Source organism: Microchirus variegatus (assembly GCF_963457635.1).
Source record: "Microchirus variegatus genome assembly, chromosome: 21".
In the NCBI taxonomy this organism is placed as follows: domain Eukaryota; kingdom Metazoa; phylum Chordata; class Actinopteri; order Pleuronectiformes; family Soleidae; genus Microchirus; species Microchirus variegatus.
The window spans coordinates 9,411,639-9,430,960 of record NC_139822.1 but is presented as its reverse complement, the minus strand read 5'-3'; the positions used below and the strand labels follow the sequence as shown (position 1 = coordinate 9,430,960).

The following is a 19,322-nucleotide window of genomic DNA, read 5'->3' as shown; positions in this document are numbered from 1 at the left end:
TGTTACGCTAACGTCGTTAACGCGCCTGTGTGACGTTAAATGACGCTAACTTCCAGCAAAGTTATTTTCTGCTCACATGCTTTTACTCAACACCCGTCTGTCTCCATCTCTGAGTGAAGGAGATGGACGGTCGTCCTCGCGCTTCCTGTTCAGCCGCGTGACCGAACGCTACACTTGATCGATGGCGGCGCAGATCATGACACTTTGAACACCTGCACCAAAGCCCACAGAGAAGACCGACAAAGTCACTCACTCTCACAAACCAAAGTCACTCACTTTCACACACCAAAGTCACTCACTCTCCCACACCAAAGTCACTCACTCTCCCACACCAAAGTCACTCACTCTCACACACCAAAGTCACTCACTCTCCCACACCAAAGTCACTCACTCTCCCACACCAAAGTCACTCACTCTCCCACACCAAAGTCACTCACTCTCCCACTCTCCCACACCAAAGTCACTCACTCTCCCACTCTCCCACACCAAAGTCACTCACTCTCCCACACCAAAGTCACTCACTCTCACACACCAAAGTCACTCACTCTCACACACCAAAGTCACTCACTCGCCTACACCAAAGTCACTCACTCTCTCACACCAAAGTCACTCACTCTCCCACACCAAAGTCACTCACTTTCTCACACCAAATCACTCACTCTCTCACACCAAAGTCACTCACTCTCCCACACCAAAGTCACTCACTCTATCACACCAAAGTCACTCACTCTCCCACACCAAAGTCACTCACTCTACCACACCAAAGTCACTCACTCTCCCACACCAAAGTCACTCACTCTCCCACACCAAAGTCACTCACTCTCCCACACCAAATTCACTCACTCTCCCACACCAAAGTCACTCACTCTCCCACACCAAAGTCACTCACTCTCCCACACCAAAGTCACTCACTCTCCCACACCAAAGTCACTCACTCTCCCACACCAAAGTCACTCACTCTCCCACACCAAATTCACTCACTCTCCCACACCAAAGTCACTCACTCTCACACACCAAAGTCACTCACACACCAAAGTCACTCACTCTCACACACCAAAGTCACTCACTCTACCACACCAAAGTCACTCACTCTCCCACACCAAAGTCACTCACTCTCCCACACCAAAGTCACTCACTCTCCCACACCAAATTCACTCACTCTCCCACACCAAAGTCACTCACTCTCCCACACCAAAGTCACTCACTCTCCCACACCAAATTCACTCACTCTCCCACACCAAAGTCACTCACTCTCCCACACCAAAGTCACTCACTCTCCCACACCAAATTCACTCACTCTCCCACACCAAAGTCACTCACTCTCACACACCAAAGTCACTCACTCTCCCACACCAAAGTCCATAGAGTAAACCAGTGATTTTAACATCACAGCACACAGGAGTTCACAGGAGTTGTTGATCCACTGCTGCCTCCATCGCTAAGTTAAAACGTCTCATTTTGTAAAATTCGGCTTTTAAAAATCTTCGTTCAGATTGACCCCAGTGACACAAAGTGACCACACGAGGCAGCAGTAGACCAGCAGCTCCTCTCTATGGGCTTTGATGTGGGAGAGAAATGTATGGGTCAGTAAGACAAATCCGTCTAAAGTTCATTTTGCATATTTGTAAGACTCTTTTTCTTGTTACGTGCAATAATAAAGTGATAAAATAACCATAATAATCATAATAGAAGCTGTAGAAAAGTTTCCCTGACTCACCGTGAGAGCGTTGATCTGCTAATGAACTCTTGTTTTTCCCGCCTCGTTGCAGCGACTCATTAATTGTCGGGGCGTGTTTTGCTGCCGTCGCCCCCCGGTGTCGTATCAGCCTTAATGAATTGTTTGTGTGAACTAATGGACGTGTTTTAAAATCCTGCCTTTTTTAAAACGCGTCGGAGCGGAAAAAACCTCCAACGCTCCAAATGTCATCAATTAATGCGACGAGCGGCGAAAACAAGCAAACACGTTATTATGGTCTGTGATGGGAGTGTGAGCCCATAATGACTCTGTTCAGACACACACACACACTCCATAACCTCACTATATACATATGTATATATATATATATACACATACGCAGAATTAGAGTTACTGCCATTATTTTTATAATTTGGTAAATTGATAAAATTCCTTAAAAATGTGGAAAACCCCAAAACATCTGTTTATCCTATTTTATTTAGTCATTTTTAATATTTGATATACGTGTGTATAAGGTTTATATATACGTGTATATATGTATATATATGTATATATATATATATATATATATATATATATATATATATATATATATATATATATATATATATATATATATATATATATATATATATATATATATATACATATATATATAATTTATATATAGCATATAAAACCAGGAGTGTACCATGCTAACGGCCAGAGGAAGTGTGTTTTGTTAATCTGTGACGGGGAGCTTTAGGGGTAAACGGTGTAATCTGGGATTATCCGTCTTCTTCCTTTTCTTCACGTTTTTGCAGAATATTCCGTCTTCTTTGAAACGTCGGGGAAAAACAAAACAAAACAAAAACACGGAGCCTGGAGGAATTAACGAGGACCGAATCTCATTTCTACAAAAGGGGCCCCTCTTTATCCCACCCCCCCCAAAGAAAACACACGGGGGCGCTTCATTTGTCACTCGGGTCGCCCTAACACCACCCCCCCCCCCCCTTGGTGCCTGGATTTTTGCTTTATGTTAACTCAGTGCATGTGAGAGGAGCCTGGAGGGAGACGATTCAAACACTTCATTATTCACCGCTGACAAAAGACAGAGAGAGAGAGACGCCTGGACTATATAAAATATATATATGTATATATATATATATATATGTACTATCACACGGTTTTACCATGTTTTTTACCCCAATTTCCCGTGTTTTCATGCATAAAAAAACCTATTTAACTGAAAATAATCAGTTCAGCGTCTCAGGAGCTTTTTCACTTTTAATTTAATGGTTATGCCACAAAAGCACTTATTGTGAAATTAGCAGTTAAATCCTCATCTCAACGTCATGGATTATATTCTTGATTAATCTTCAAGAAGAATTTGATCCCAAAAGTCAAATGAATGACAATTTAAAAAAAAAATCCATTAAAACTGATTAATAGTCGGCTAATTCAAGGATGTGCGGCAAAATCTGCCTAGACAGGTTGTGGTGAAAGGAAAAATGGGCTAACATAGTTTAAAAAAAAAATAAAATAAATGATTTTAGCCACTTCACAAACCGTGAACCCAAAAAATTTACCACTCACTCTCCCTGCACCAAAGCCCATTGGGAAATCAGTGATTTTAGCTCACGGTGGACACAGGAACTGCTGGCCCTCTGCTGCCTCGTGTGGTCACTTTGTGTCACTGGTGTTAATCTGAGTGGAGGATTTCAAAAGCCGAATTTGACAATTTTACTCTATGGACTTTGGTGTGGGAGAGTGAGTGACTTTGGTGTGGGAGAGTGAGTGACTTTGGTGCAGGGAGAGTGAGTGACTTTGGTGCAGGGAGAGTGAGTGACTTTGGTGTGGGAGAATGAGTGACTTTTGTGTGGGAGAGTGAGTGACTTTGGTGTGGGAGAGTGAGTGACTTTGGTGTGGGAGAGTGAGTGACTTTGGTGTGTGAGAGTGAGTGACTTTGGTGTGTGAGAGTGAGTGACTTTGGTTAGTGTGGGTGACTTTGGTGTGGGAGAGTGAGTGACTTTGGTGTGGGAGAGTGAACGGTTAAAAAAGAAAGTCACCCTTTAATAAAAAAATAACCCTGACAGCAATAACAACATTGATGTAAAGTATTGGACAGTAGCCACAGTTTAAAAGAAAGGGCAACGACATCAGATTAAATCAGATTAAATCAGATTAAATCAGATTTTATCAATAAAATGAAAGTGGGTTGATTTTTATTCACTTTTAGAGGACGGAGAGAACAAAGTTTCTCCCAAAACAGAGCTTTTCAGATTGTTTTCGGCATCTGAAATAATGTCCTCAGTTTGAACGTTCGCTCGTGAACCAAGATGTAAAACGCAAAAGCTTCTCGTTTGAAAGTAAAATCGTGTTTAGGTCAAATTTTTCCTTCGCTGCGTGAACGGAGCAATGAAAGAGTGTAAAAAACGTGATTATGAACACATGAAAATGAGTTTTCTTGTTTTCTTTCATTCATCACGTTCTGTTTTTTTCCGCTGTGTCTTACGTTTGTTTGGTATTTTTATTACGTCCACGTCTTTCTGGTCATTTTTGAGGGTCGTTACGTGATCTGTAGATTTAAGAAAGAGTGTAGTTTTTGTTCATTTTCCAGCGTTTCCTCATTAAAAGTTCTCCTCTATGCAGACGATACACTCCTCTTTGTTCCAGAATGATCACGTCTTTCTCCTACTGTATCAGTGTTTTATTTTTATTATTATTTTTACTCTTAATAACTAACTAATGTTGTTGTATACATTGAAAACACTGCCCTCAGATGAGTCATTTCTCACTGTTTCACCACATTGATGATTGTCGTCTTCTCGCCGTAGTTCACCACAAAGTGGATTTGGAGAAGGAGGCCGAGGTCACCATCCTGGAGGCCGGAGTCACAGACGTGAGTACGATTCAAATCTAAATCCATGAACCTGTCAACACCAACAAATAACATATATCAATATTACGACGATAAACCTTGTCGGTCAAAAATAGGTGAAAATGTGCCTCAGATGAGTTGCAAAAACGTCAACATTCCTGTACCAACAACAGCAAAGCTAAGCTAAATGCTAACGCAAAGTATTTTGTTTCACTGCCCCCTGGAGGTTTAAAAAAATCAATTATGGTCAACGTTCATTTTCCAGCTTTTGGTCGTCAATGTTCTCCTCTATGCAGACGATACGCTCCTCTCTGTTCAAGAATAATCACATTTTTCAGAATAAAACTATTCGAGTTTCCGGTATTTTTGTTTCGTAATAAATTCAAATGTTGGTTAAAACGTTTTTTTGAGCAGAACGCCGTGTACGAAAATTCAATGATGTGTGTGTGTGTGTGTGTGTGTGTGTGTGTGTGCGTGCGTCACATATTCAAATGAATACATGAGAGGAAGTGAATGAGAGGATGATGAAGTGAAGCCTCACCTTTCTCTCTGTGGTCGACACTGAGCCTTTGATATGGAAATCACTGCTCACAGCGGGGGGGGGGGGCAGGGGCCAGGTGCATGCTGGGTATATATATATATATGTGTGTGTGTGAGTGTGTTCTAAAGGTCTGTCAGAGAGTCTGTGGTGGAGACGCTCTCACTCCCTCACACTCCCTCACACACACTCACTCACTCACTCCGTCACACACTCACACACACTCACTCACTCACTCACACTCCCTCACACACACACACTCACACACACACACTCACTCACACACACTCACACACACTCACTCACTCACACTCCTTCACTCACTCACTCACACTCCCTCACACACTCACTCACTCACTCACACACACTCACTCACTCACACTCCCTCACACACACACACTCACTCACTCACACTCCCTCACTCACACACACACTCACTCACTCACACACACTCACTCACACACACACTCACTCACACACACTCACACACTCACACACTCACACTCCCTCACACATTCACTCACACACAATCACTCACTCACTCATTCACATTCACTCGCTCACTCCCTCACACACAGGCACTTACTCAGTCACACTCACTCACTCACTCACACTCACTCACTCACTCACCCTCATTCTCATTCACTCACTCACTCTCTCTCACACAGTATGGTATGAATATCAATGAGCACATTTTTGGTACAAAGGTGTGTAAGTGTGAGTATTTTAGTTGACGTCGTTTTCAATAGACAAAAATAGCACAAAAAGCTAGCTATCTCAGAAAGATAAATAGCTTATTGCGACTTGATGATGGATAGATCCAAACAGGAAGTGAATCATTTAAAAAACAAAGTAGAATCTGGATTGCGTGATAATTATATATATTATATATATTTTTTTGCCCGTGTGCTGTCACTTAGCATTAGCGTTAGCACTCTGGTGCTTTCTCCACGGAGCAGACAACTGATTACAGATGACATTTAGACAACGTGTGTGTGTGTGTGTGTGTGTGTGTGTGTGTGTGTGTGTGTGTGTGTGTGTGTGTGTGTGTGTGTGTGTGTGTGTGTGTGTGTGTGTGTGTGTGTGTGTGTGTGTGTGTGTGTGTGTGTGTGTGTGTGTGTGTGTGTGTGTGTGTGTGTGTGTGTGTGTGAGTGAGTGAGTGAGTGTGATCTAGTGGGATCTTCACATTGTCGTCTGTTATCTCAGTGACATTAAAATGCTGCGACTACGAGAAACTCATCGTCGACTCTGTGTCTCGTCTTGTGTTTCACGAAGAAAAAGAATAAAAAAACACTCGCTAAGGACTCAAAGGTCACAGACGATATCACACTGTGTGTGTGTGTGTGTGTGTGTGTGTGTGCGTGCGTGTGTGTGCGTGTGTGTGTGTTTGACACGTATACAGAAAGACGTTTAACTCTTTATAACTTCATTTTAATGTCATGAAACAATATAGTGCATCAGGAATGTTGGGATTCTATAATTGTCATTAATGCTTTTTATTTTATTATATTAATATTCTTATTATTAATAATATTTTTTTCACAAGTAGATAGATAGATAGATAGATATCGCACAAAGAGATTGTCCGTGTTAGCTAGCTAGATAGTTACTAGGTATCTCAGAAAGACATTGTCCTTGTTAGCTAGCTAGATAGTTACTTGTTATCTCACAAATACATTGTTCTTGTTAGCTAGCTAGATAGTTACTAGCTATCTCACAAGACATTGTGAGCTTTGTCCTTGTTAGCTAGCTAGCTAGATAGATAGTTAGCTCTCTCACAAAGACATTGTCCTTGTTAGCTAGCTAGCTAGATAGTTACTAGCTATCTCAGAAAGACATTGTTCTTGTTAGCTAGCTAGATAGTTAGTTAGCTATCACAAATACATTGTCCTTGTTAGCTAGCTAGATATTTACTAGCAATCTCACAAAGACATCGTCCTTGTTAGCTAGCTAGATAGTTAGTTACCTATCTCACAAATACATTGTCCTTGTTAGCCAGCTAGATAGTTACTAGCTATCTCACAAAGACATTGTCCTTGTTAGCTAGCTAGCTAGATATTTAGTGAGCTAATTAGTTAGCTATCTCAGAACGATAAATAGATATCTCAGATAGATATCTCAGAAAGTTAGTTAGTTTTCTCAGTCAATCATTAGTTAGCTAGCTAGCTATCTCAGAAAGACATTGTCCTTGTTTGCTAGCTAGATAGTTAGTTAGTGAGGTAGTTAGCTAGCTAGCTCAGATAGTTAGTCGATTGGTTGGTGGGTTAGGTTTTTTTGGGTTCATGTATATGCTGATGATAATCGAGTGTTTCTCTGTTTGAAAACAAAGCAATTTCAGTTGGAATTGAAGTAAAATGAGCACAGCTGTCGTCAGCTGTAGATATTTATATACATATTATTACACTCGTGTGGACAGAAAAATCCAAGTTTGGTGTTTTTGTGTCCAGATAAAATGGAACATAATCTGAGCTAAAGTAGCTGAGGTACAATTCTGTTAAAGTTTCTTCTTCTTCTTCCCTCAGAAAATGTGTTATCATCTCTGTATTTTTGGCCTCATTAGAGTTCAGGACGAGAGGGAAAGTGATGATGTTTGTTTTCACGGTCGACCCTCGGCCCTCGCAGCGATCACGACTGCAAACGCTGCTGCAGATTTTTAAAGAAAGTTTAGTGTCGCAGACATTTTTTACTTTTTTTTCCCCTTGGCTCTTCAAACGCCACGAGTGCTGCTGTTAGCGAGCGGCGCGGCTCCTCTCAGAGTGCTCTCCAGGCCGAGGGAACCTGCTGCACTAATCGTGTTTTCACTGAGCGATCGCCCACAGGGCCGACCTCGGCAGCTTTTATCAGCTGATGAATACTTTGAAAAGATTGCACTGTTTTCCAGAGCAGCTTTTAAACCAAAACACTGCAATCACTCGCTAAGAACGGAGATCAGGTCTGAGCAGAGGTTTCTGCAAACGCATCATTCCATCCCAAACATGTATATATATCTATATATATATATATATAGATGTCCTACACAATTTATTTTATGAAATGAAGTAAAAGTACACAATTAATTTTACGAAATGTAGTTAAAGTACACAATTTATGTATGAAATGTAGTGAAAGTGTTACGTTTCCCCTTTAAAGGGAAAACCTAGATCTTAGGGAGTTGGACCCGAATGCAGAGCAGGACACAGGTGAGTATATATATAATAATAATATTTATTAAAAACGAAAAACATAAATATATATATATATATATATAAACACAAATACACGCGCTAGAGAGGGTGTAGGATGTGACAGTATAAGAGAGAGTGAAACAGCAGCAGACCAGATCCTCAGTGACTCCTTCGTGGCAAACACAGTTCGTTTTTTCACGTTCCCACGGAACGGACTCACTCGAGATGTACAGCGAGGAGGGTGTGATGATCCACGAAGGTTGAGGAGAGGTGAAGCCGCGTCGTCGTGGTGGAAGAGACGAATGCGGTAGAGAAGAACAGGAGTAGGCGATTCCAGGAGTGGTAGGAAATCCGCGGAGACTCGGTGTTCTTCTCTCGGCAGGAGACGTGGAGACCTGAATACGGAGATTGAGGTGAGTACTGGAAACGTCAGGAATTCTAATAGCGTAGTAGGAAAGCATTTACCAGCTAAGCGAAAACGTGGAACTGACACCAGAGAGACGCGAAGTCCCGCCTTATATGCCCGGATGATTGCTGATCAGGCGCAGCTGGGCAGGAACTGCGCAGGTGGACGTCATCTCTGGCGTCATGTGGGAACTGGGTCAACCACGCCCCCTGCAGGGTGAACACAGAGAGAAGAACAGAGAGCAGCAGGCAACAACAACAATAAAAATAGACGCCATGAAATGTGGATCGTGACAGTACCTCCCCCTCAACGGGCGCCACCTGGCGCCAAGGCAGGAACATCTGGGTGGTCACGGTGGAAGTCCTGGATCAGCGTCTGGTCCAGGATGAAGTGGCGTGGAACCCATGACCTCTCCTCCGGACCGTACCCCTCCCAATCGACCAAGTACTGGTGTCCCCGGCCGCGTCTGCGAATATTCAAAATTCGGTTAACTGTGAAGGCCTCACCGCCTTCGATCATCCTGGGTGGTGGAGGGGGGTCAGAGGGAGGGACCAGATCCGACTCGATCACAGGTTTCAGGAGTGACACATGGAAAGTCGGGTGAATCTTCAGGGATTGGGGTAACTTGAGGCGAACGGAGGTGGCGTTGATGACCTTGTCGACTGGGAAGGGACCGATGAACTTCGGAGCCAGTTTTCGGGATTCTACCTGTAGAGGGAGGTCCTTCGATGAGAGCCAAACCTTTTGGCCAGGTAAGTATTCAGGGGCGGGGATGCGATGGCGATTAGCTTGCTTCTGGGATTGGAGAGAAGCTTTTTCGAGGGATGCTCTGACCTCCACCCACACAGCCTGGCAGCGTTCCATGTTGGCCTGGACTGACGGAACCGCTACCTCCCTCTCCTGGAAGTCGAAGAGTGGAGGCTGGTAGCCCAGGGAAGCCATAAATGGGGAGACGCCAGTAGAAGCCGAGGTGAGAGAATTATGTGCGTATTCTATCCATGGGAGGACACTGCTCCAGTCTTCAGGGTGGCGAGCGGCGACACAACGTAGCGCCACTTCCATGCTCTGATTAGCCCTTTCCGTTTGGCCGTTGGACTGAGGATGGTATCCGGATGAAAGACTGACGGACGCCCCCAGTGCCGTACAAAAAGCCTTCCAGACCTGGGAGGAGAATTGAGGCCCACGGTCTGAGACGATGTCCATAGGGAAACCATGGATCCGGAATACGTGTTGGACCAACGTCTCGGCTGTTTCCATGGCAGAGGGGAGGGCAGGGAGGGGGATGTAATGAACCGACTTGGAGAATCGGTCTACGACAGTGAGGACAGTCGTGTTGTTATTGGAGGGGGGGAGTCCAGTGACGAAATCAACGGCGATATGAGACCAGGGGCGATGGGGAATGGGCAGGGGATGCAGGAGTCCAGCAGGCGGGCGATTCGACGACTTGCCTCTCGAACAGATGGGGCATGCTGAGACAAATGTGGCGACATCCAGGGACATGGTGGGCCACCAGAAGCGTTGTTTCAGGAATTGGAGTGTGCGCGCAGAACCAGGATGACAAACCAGCCTAGAGGAGTGACCCCATTGGAGAACTTCCGAGCGGGTAGCCTCTGGGACGAAGAGGCGGTCAGGAGGTCCTCCTCCGGGATCAGGTTCGGTCAGCTGGGCCTCGCGGACTCTTGTTTCCACCGGCCATGTAGCAGCGCCCAGAATGCAAGACGGTGGTAGGATGGTCCCCGGTTCCAGCTCCGGAGGATCTGGTGAGTAGAGTCGAGAAAGTGCATCAGGCTTCACATTCCGGGAACCAGGGCGGAAAGTCAATGAGAACTTGAAGCGGCCTAGGAACAGAGCCCAGCGAGCTTGGCGAGAGTTCAGGCGACGGGCGTTCTGGAGGTAGGCCAAGTTCTTATGGTCGGTCCAAACTATGAAAGGTTGGGCGGTCCCCTCCAGCCAGTGTCGCCACTCTTGCAGTGCCAAGACCACGGCCAGGAGTTCCTTATTTCCGACATCGTAATTCTTCTCCGCAGGGGATAACCGGCGACTGAAGAAGGCGCAGGGGTGGAGCTTCTGGTCATTGTGGTCTCGCTGGGAGAGGACCGCCCCTACCCCGGTGTCAGAAGCGTCGACCTCGACCACGAACTGGAGCTCAGGATCCGGGTGGGAGAGGATAGGGGCTGAGGTGAACATCTCCTTGAGGCGGAGGAAAGCAGTCTCGGCATCATTGGACCACAGGAACGCCTGTTTGGGAGAGGTAAGTCTGGTAAGAGGTTCAGCAATACGACTGTAATTCTTAATAAATCTTCTGTAGAAATTAGAGAACCCCAAGAAGCGTTGTAGTTGCTTCCGGGTGGTGGGTGTCGGCCAGTCCTTGACTGCAGAGATCTTATTAGGATCTGGTGCAAGACTGCCTTGCTCAACAATAAAACCAAGAAATGGCACAGATGTTGTGTGAAACATGCACTTCTCGGCCTTCACAAACAGTTTGTTTTCTAAGAGTCTCTGTAAAACTAATCGGACATGCTGGACGTGTTCCTCTTCAGTCTCAGAAAATATCAGGATGTCGTCCAGATAAACGAAGAGGAATTTGTCCAGCATGTCGCGCAAAATGTCATTAGCCAGGTGTTGGAATACTGCAGGGGCGTTAGTGAGGCCAAAGGGCATGACTAGATATTCGAAATGTCCCATGGGAGTGTTGAACGCCGTTTTCCACTCGTCCCCCTCTCTGATGCGAACCAGGTGATAAGCATTTCGCAAGTCGAGCTTGGAGAATATTCTGGCCTTACTGAGGGGGTTGAAAGCAGCGTCTAGAAGAGGAAGGGCGTAACGATTCTTCACCGTTATATCATTTAGCCCACGATAGTCAATGCATGGACGAAGGGATCCGTCCTTCTTCTCGACGAAGAAAAATCCTGCCCCTACAGGAGAAGATGAGGGGCGAATAAGACCGGTAGACAATGACTGATTGATATAGTCATTCATGCTTTGATGTTCGGAGCGTGAGAGGTTGTAGAGTCTTCTGGAAGGAAGAGTGGCGCCAGGAAGGAGATCAATGGCGCAGTCGTATGGACGATGAGGGGGTAACGAGAGGGCCCGATCTTTGGAGAATGCCTCAGCCAGGTCGTGATAACTCTCTGGAACGCCGGAGAGGTCGGGAGGCACTGGTGGGACGTCGGCCGTTCTCTGTGGCGACGGTTGAGCAGATCTGAGGCAGCGGGAATGGCACGGGATACTCCAGCTGGACAACCGACCTGAGGACCAGTCGAAGGAGGGGTTGTGGAGGGACAGCCACGGAAGACCCAGGATCACTGACGCGGAGGAAGCCGGAATGAGGAACAACTGGATCTCCTCGACGTGGTTCCCAGACAAGACCAAGGTGAGGGGAATGGTGCGAAGAGTCACTTCAGCCAGCCGATTTCCGTTGAGGTCCGAGATGATCTTGGGTTGCGGCAGGGAGATCGTAGGGATGCCAGCCTGTTCTGCCAGATGCGTGTCGATGAAGCTTTCGTCGGCTCCAGAATCCACCAGGCATGTGGTGGGAAAACAGTCCTGGTTCCAGCGAAGTTGAGCCTTCAGGGAGACCCGGGTCGGTGCAGGACAGGAGATGGTCCTGCTCACCAGCACTCCTGCGTGCGCTGGTGAGCTCAGGCTTTTTGGGCGATGTGGACAGTACGACATGACGTGACCAGCCTGTCCGCAGTATAGGCAAACTCCAGACTGTAACCGTCGTCTTCTCTCCGTGGGCGATAAACGTGTTCGCCCCAGCTGCATGGGTTCAGGAAGGCTAACCACGTTAGCAGAAGGGAAAGGCAGAGAAGAAGAGACGGAAGAATGTGGGGTATCTGGGGTACGAACAGTAGAGTGACGTCGTCTATCCATTCGTCTTTCACGGAGCCTACAGTCAATGCGAATAGCTAGTTCGATTAACACTTCAAGATGGGATGCTATATCGCGAGTAGCTAATTCGTCCCGTAGTTCGTCTGTAAGCCCACGTAAGAAAATGGCCCTTAAAGCCGCGTCATTCCACCCACTCTCAGATGCCAATATGCGAAAACTGACGGCAAAATCAGCGGCAGATGAGTTACCCTGTTTCAATGAAAGTAGTTGGTTTGAAATGTCACTATTATGAAACGCTTGGTCGAAAACCCGGTTTAACTCCGTAGAAAACGTAGTATATGAGATGGAGCGGTGGTGATCATCTCTAAGGAAGGCCGTGGCCCACTGAGCGGCTCTACCAGTTAGCAGGTTTACCACAAACGCGATTCTAGCATGACTTGTAGGGTAAGTGCTAGGTTGTAGGTCAAAAACAAGTGAGCATTGAAACAGGAAACTCGCACATTTATTAAGTTCCCCCGAAAATCGTTCGGGGGTAGGAACAAATGGTTCGCGGGAAGCTAGCGCGGGGGCTAACGTAGGGGTAGCTGGTGGAGAAGGAGCAGGCAGTGGAACAGGTAACCCGGAAGTTAGCAGCGGCTGAAGGCTAGCGGTTAGCTCATGAACGGCGTTGGCTGCGTCTCTTAGCAGGCCCTCGTGTCTGCATATGGCCTCGCCGTGAGAAGCTAACGCCTGGTGTATCAAGTCTCTGTCTGCCGGGTCCATAGTTGGTCAGTTCCAACTGTTACGTTTCCCCTTTAAAGGGAAAACCTAGATCTTAGGGAGTTGGACCCGAATGCAGAGCAGGACACAGGTGAGTATATATATAATAATAATATTTATTAAAAACGAAAAACATAAATATATATATATATATATATAAACACAAATACACGCGCTAGAGAGGGTGTAGGATGTGACAGTATAAGAGAGAGTGAAACAGCAGCAGACCAGATCCTCAGTGACTCCTTCGTGGCAAACACAGTTCGTTTTTTCACGTTCCCACGGAACGGACTCACTCGAGATGTACAGCGAGGAGGGTGTGATGATCCACGAAGGTTGAGGAGAGGTGAAGCCGCGTCGTCGTGGTGGAAGAGACGAATGCGGTAGAGAAGAACAGGAGTAGGCGATTCCAGGAGTGGTAGGAAATCCGCGGAGACTCGGTGTTCTTCTCTCGGCAGGAGACGTGGAGACCTGAATACGGAGATTGAGGTGAGTACTGGAAACGTCAGGAATTCTAATAGCGTAGTAGGAAAGCATTTACCAGCTAAGCGAAAACGTGGAACTGACACCAGAGAGACGCGAAGTCCCGCCTTATATGCCCGGATGATTGCTGATCAGGCGCAGCTGGGCAGGAACTGCGCAGGTGGACGTCATCTCTGGCGTCATGTGGGAACTGGGTCAACCACGCCCCCTGCAGGGTGAACACAGAGAGAAGAACAGAGAGCAGCAGGCAACAACAACAATAAAAATAGACGCCATGAAATGTGGATCGTGACAGAAAGTACACTTTTTTTTACAAAGTGTAGTAAAAGTACACAATTTATTTACAAAATGAAGTAAAAGTACACAATTTATTTACAAAATGAATTGAAGGTACACACTTTATTTACAAAATGTAGTACAAGTACACCATTTATTTACAAAATGTAGTAAAGGTACACAATTAATTTACAAAATGAAGTAAAATTACAATTCCTGTGTCCACACCTCCTCCTCTGTGTCCACACCTCCTCCTCTGTGTCCTCACCTCCTCTCCTGCTTCCTAACCTCCTCTCCTGTGTCCTCATCTCCTGTGTCCTAACCTCCTCCTCTGTGTCCTCACCTCCTCGTCCACTCGCCGCTCCTCTCCTCTGGTTCTGGATCAGCGCCGGCTAACAGCACGCGCCGCCTCATTAGCATTGGCTGGGTTTCATCAGATTAGTCTAAATTAAACTGTGAAATTGTTGGAGCCGTTAGCTTAAGTCGGACGTGGCGTGGGCAGCGGCGGCAGCGGCGGCAGCCTGGTGACAGAGAGCGAGGACGGGGAGGAAGGAGGGAGTGAAGGGTCAGCGCTGCCACCCTGGCTCACTGCCTCCTCTCCTCCCTCAGCTTTCACAGAAACACTCGGCCGAGCTCATGAAACAGAGTTTCCTTCCCAGTGAGTGAATGTGTAGCATTGTTGGCGTTAGCTTGTGTGTTTTTAACCTTCTTAAACTGACTTCTCACACACAGCCGTCCTTCATGAGCCTCACGATAATAACACAAACAAACTGAATTTCTACCGATGTCACAAACTTCCCATACTAATATCACAAACTCCGATACCGATATCACAAACTCAAGTATCTACTGATATCACAAACTCGAGTATATACCAATACCGATATCACAAACTTGAGTATCTACCGATATCACAAACTGAATTTCTACCGATATCACAAACTACCCATACTAATATCACAAACTCCGATACCGATATCACAACCTCAAGTATCTACTGATATCACAAACTCAAGTATAAACCGATACCAATATCACAAACTTGAGTATCTACCGATATCACAAACTGAATTTCTACCGATATCACAAACTCCGATACAGATATCACAAACTCGAGTATATACCAATACCAATATCACAAACTTGAGTATCTACCGATATCACAAACTGAATTTCTACCGATATCACAAACTCCGATACAGATATCACAAACTCAAGTATCTACTGATATCACAAACTCGAGTATATACCAATACCGATATCACAAACTTAAGTATCTACCGATATCACAAACTGAAGTTCTACCGATATCACAAACTACCCATACTAATATCACAAACTCAGATACCGATATCACAAACTCCGATACCGATGTCACAAACTCAAGTATCTACTGATATCACAAACTCGAGTATATACCGATACCGATATCACATACTCTGACACCGATATCAGTCGGATACAGTCATGTTAGTTTGTCTTCCTCTGTGATGAAGACGAGCACCAACTCCGGACCAAATATAAGTGGGAGTGGGCACAGAGGAGGCTCCGCCCCTTTTGTCTCTTTATTTATGTTTATAAGTCTTAATGTGTGGACACTGTGTGTGTGTATGTGTGTGGGGGTGTGTGTGTGTGTGTGTGTGTCCTCTGCCGTTCAAACCCAGATGTTATTCTGTCTTTACTGTACGTTGAAGATTTACGTCCCTGGGGGGGCCGAGGGGGCTGGGGGGGGGGGGAGGGGGCTAGCGTGTCATTGAGATGATGGCTCTTTTGTCTCCAGTGCCATCTCTGAAGACCAGTGGGGGGACGGTGTCTCACAGGAATCCAAAATATGTCCCCGCGCTCACAAAGGACATTGGTTTGCTTTGGTTTGTACCATTTTGAATATATCACACACACACACAAGCAGTTTATTCCGCAGCGTGTCCGTAGCGGCCTGACGCCGCGTCCGTGCGACACGGCTGACGGCGTTGACGATGTCGCAGTCTCAGACAAAGAGGCAGACGCTCCTGAGTTTAGATGAGTGATGTTTTCCAAGCTCATTATGTGGCGACTGTTGCTCACGAGTCTTTTGTTCGCGTGGCGGTTTAACGATGGCGAGGACCCGCGGCGCCGCAGGAGTCCGGAAAATAACGTCAGCGACGCACACTTCGGCGCTAACACGTCCACGCTGGAGATGATCCTTCAACTAGTAAACTCAGAAACTGTAGAATTGACAAGGAAGTGAAAGAAAGAAGTTTTCCTTGATATTTAGGTAAATGTGCGGCCGTGTGCCTAGGCAGGTCGGGGTGAAAGGAAAGGGAGTGAAGAATGAAACGGTTGGGGTTGATTATTTTGGGACGATTCCTTATGGAAACGCAGATATTTACGTACAGTACAGCGCCAAAGCAGAACCGTTCCACTTGTTAGAAACACTATCAACTAAGGGGACTGATATGCACTTTGTGGAATCTAATTTTTGGGTTAGGGTTCTTGGACCAGAGTTCGGACCATTGTTCGGACCAGAGTTCAGACCAGAGTTCGGACCAGAGTTCGGACAAGAGTTCGGACCAGTGTTCGGAAACTCTGACCAGAGTTCGGACCAGTGCTTGGACCAGAGTTCAGACCAGAGTTCGGACCAGAGTTCGGACCAGAGTTCGGACAAGAGTTCGGACCAGTGTTCGGAAACTCTGACCAGAGTTCGGACCAGTGCTTGGACCAGTGTTCGGACCAGAGTTCGGACCAGAGTTCGTACCAGTGTTCGGAAACTCTGACCAGAGTTCGGACCAGTGCTCGGACCAGTGTTTGGACCAGAGTTCGGACCAGTGTTTGGAAACTCTGACCAGAGTTCGGACCAGTGTTCGGACAAGAGTTCGGACCAGAGTTCGGACCAGTGCTTGGACCAGTGTTCGGACCAGTGTTCGGACCAGAGTTCGTACCAGTGTTCGGAAACTCTGACCAGAGTTCGGACCAGTGCTCGGACCAGTGTTTGGACCAGAGTTCGGACCAGTGTTTGGAAACTCTGACCAGAGTTCGGACCAGTGTTCGGACAAGAGTTTGGACCAGTGTTCGGACCAGTGTTCAAACCAGTGTTCGGACTAGAGTTCGGACCAGTGTTTGGAAACTCTGACCAGAGTTCGGACTAGAGTTCGGACCAGTGTTCGGAAACTCTGACCAGAGTTCGGAACAGTGCTTGGACCAGTGTTCGAACCATTGTTCGGACTAGAGTTCGGACTAGAGTTTGGACCAGAGTTCGGACCAGTGTTTCGGACCAGAGTAAGGACCAGTGTTTCGGACTAGAGTTTGGACTAGAGTTCAGACCAGAGTTCGGACCACTGTTCGGACCAGAGTTCGGACCAGAGTTAGGACCAGAGTTCAGACCAGTTTTCGACGTCCCCCTGATACTGAAGAATGAAATAAAGAACTTCTGCCGGCCGACAAGTTTTTATTTTCGTTGCAAGGAAAAGGTCAATCTTCACGGGAGTGATCCTCGCTGGAGAAAGACCCAGATCATCGTTAGCCCTCCACGTTTATACCTGAGTGACTCCCCTTTCGCATCCCTCCAATAGACAAAGGAGTCTGCCTTTCCAGGCCGTGTTTTCACACCTCTTTTTATCCACTGCAGGTATCGGGGAGCCGATTCCCTGCGGATGCTGCAGGAAGGTGCAAGTTAAGGCCAGACATCCTAGTTTATACAACCAACAGGGCCGTGTCAGGATTATATTAGGATTATCGGAGTGTTCACAACCCAGTGTTTGGGAATGATTCGTTTCGTTTGTCCGCTAACTTTGGTTGTGTGTCGGGGGGTGACATCCTGGACAGATGGTCAGTCCATAGCAGGTGGAGGTGTAGTGATGATGATGGTGATGATGGTGATGATGGTTGTGCGTCTCTTGTCTTTTGTCGTCGTCATGGAGAATAAAAAAGGTGATGTCATTTTTTCAGCTGCTGCTGAAAGGAGAAGGAAAATTAAACGTTGGCGCCCAAAAAAAAAAAAATCCTTTCTCTTTCAGGAGCTTTGAGAGCTGCTGTAGGTGGGGGTGGAGAGGAGAAGCCCACCTACACACACACACACACACACACACACACACACACACACACACACACACACACACACACACACACACACACACACTCTGCCTGCCACCTCCAGCTGTCGCCAAGGGGGACAAAAGGAGGTGTGTGTGTGTGGGGTGTCTGTTAAGAAGCTGGAGTGTGTGTGTGTGTGTGTGTGTGTGTGTGTGTGTGTGTGTGTGTGTGTGTGTGTGTGTGTGTGTGTGTGTGTGTGTGTGTGTGTGTGTGTGTGTGTGTGTGTGTGTGTGTGTGTGTGGTTGTTGAATAGAAAGATCATCTGCATACAGCAGTTTCTTCTTCAGCTCAACAGTTTGCTCATCAAATCAAACGATTTTAAAGAATTACAGGAAAACGGTTGTTATCGTTTTATTCTTCTACAACGTAAATCTACACATATTTGTCGTTCTTAAAAGTTTCCTCACCTGAGTGTGCGGTTGCGTCACAGTGTGGTCGTAGATTAACAATAATCTGACATCACTTGAATCCGTGACGGTGGACATTGAACTGAATCTTGACTTAACAAAATAAAAGTATTTTATTTATGACCCAAAAAAAAAGAAAAGAGGAGGACATTTTCCACATGTGAACACATGGACTTTACTTTCACGCTGTCATTAAATACACAAAAGACTGACGTGCGAACACACACACACACACACACACACACACAGCTGTTTGTCCTTCACTGGACTCAGATCCTCCTTCGTCTTCAGTCTCTGTCGCTAAGAACTAATTAACCCTGTTTGTTGATTAGCCCTGTGTGTGTGTGTGTGTGTGTGTGTGTGTGTGTGTGTGTGTGTGTGTGTGTGTGTGTGTGTGTGTGTGTGTGTGTGTGTGTGTTACAATAGATGGCAACAGTGGAATTAAAGACACAAGCTGCGAGTTCACTGCTCACAAAAGACGAGTTTTGCGTTCAAGCCTTTTGAATCACGTATTCCCCTCCTCGCCTGAGGGGGCGCTGCTGAGTCTCGTGTTGATGTTCACGCAGGACGACGTCCCGTTTTTTTTATTATTTTGTTTGGCGCAATTTTAGCAATTTTCTCCCGCGCTATTGTTCTACACACACACGTGCGTATGCTTTCGTTGGGTTTACCCACAATGCCCTGCGTCGCAGTCCACTTCCTGCACTTCCTGGGAGCAAAACCGTGATTTTTTTTAGTTTTTAGTGCGGTGTTGGGACCAGAGTTCGGATTAGCATTCGGAGCAAAAGGACTCAGCTGCGATGAAGCAAAAAAACTAGACAAAAGTAGACG

At 46.2% G+C, this 19,322-nt stretch overlaps 1 protein-coding gene across 1 annotated transcript in view; it reads left to right on the top strand.

The window, feature by feature from the left end:
• The window catches only part of slco5a1b (solute carrier organic anion transporter family member 5A1b), a gene marked incomplete at both ends in the record, with an annotated part of 82,188 nt that overhangs the window by 26,555 nt on the left and 36,311 nt on the right, over positions 1–19,322 (top strand). The window contains one exon of the mRNA XM_083907996.1: positions 4,513–4,577. Within this exon, the coding sequence (XP_083764122.1) occupies positions 4,513–4,577 (65 nt within the window). The remainder of the gene's footprint in view (positions 1–4,512; positions 4,578–19,322) is intronic.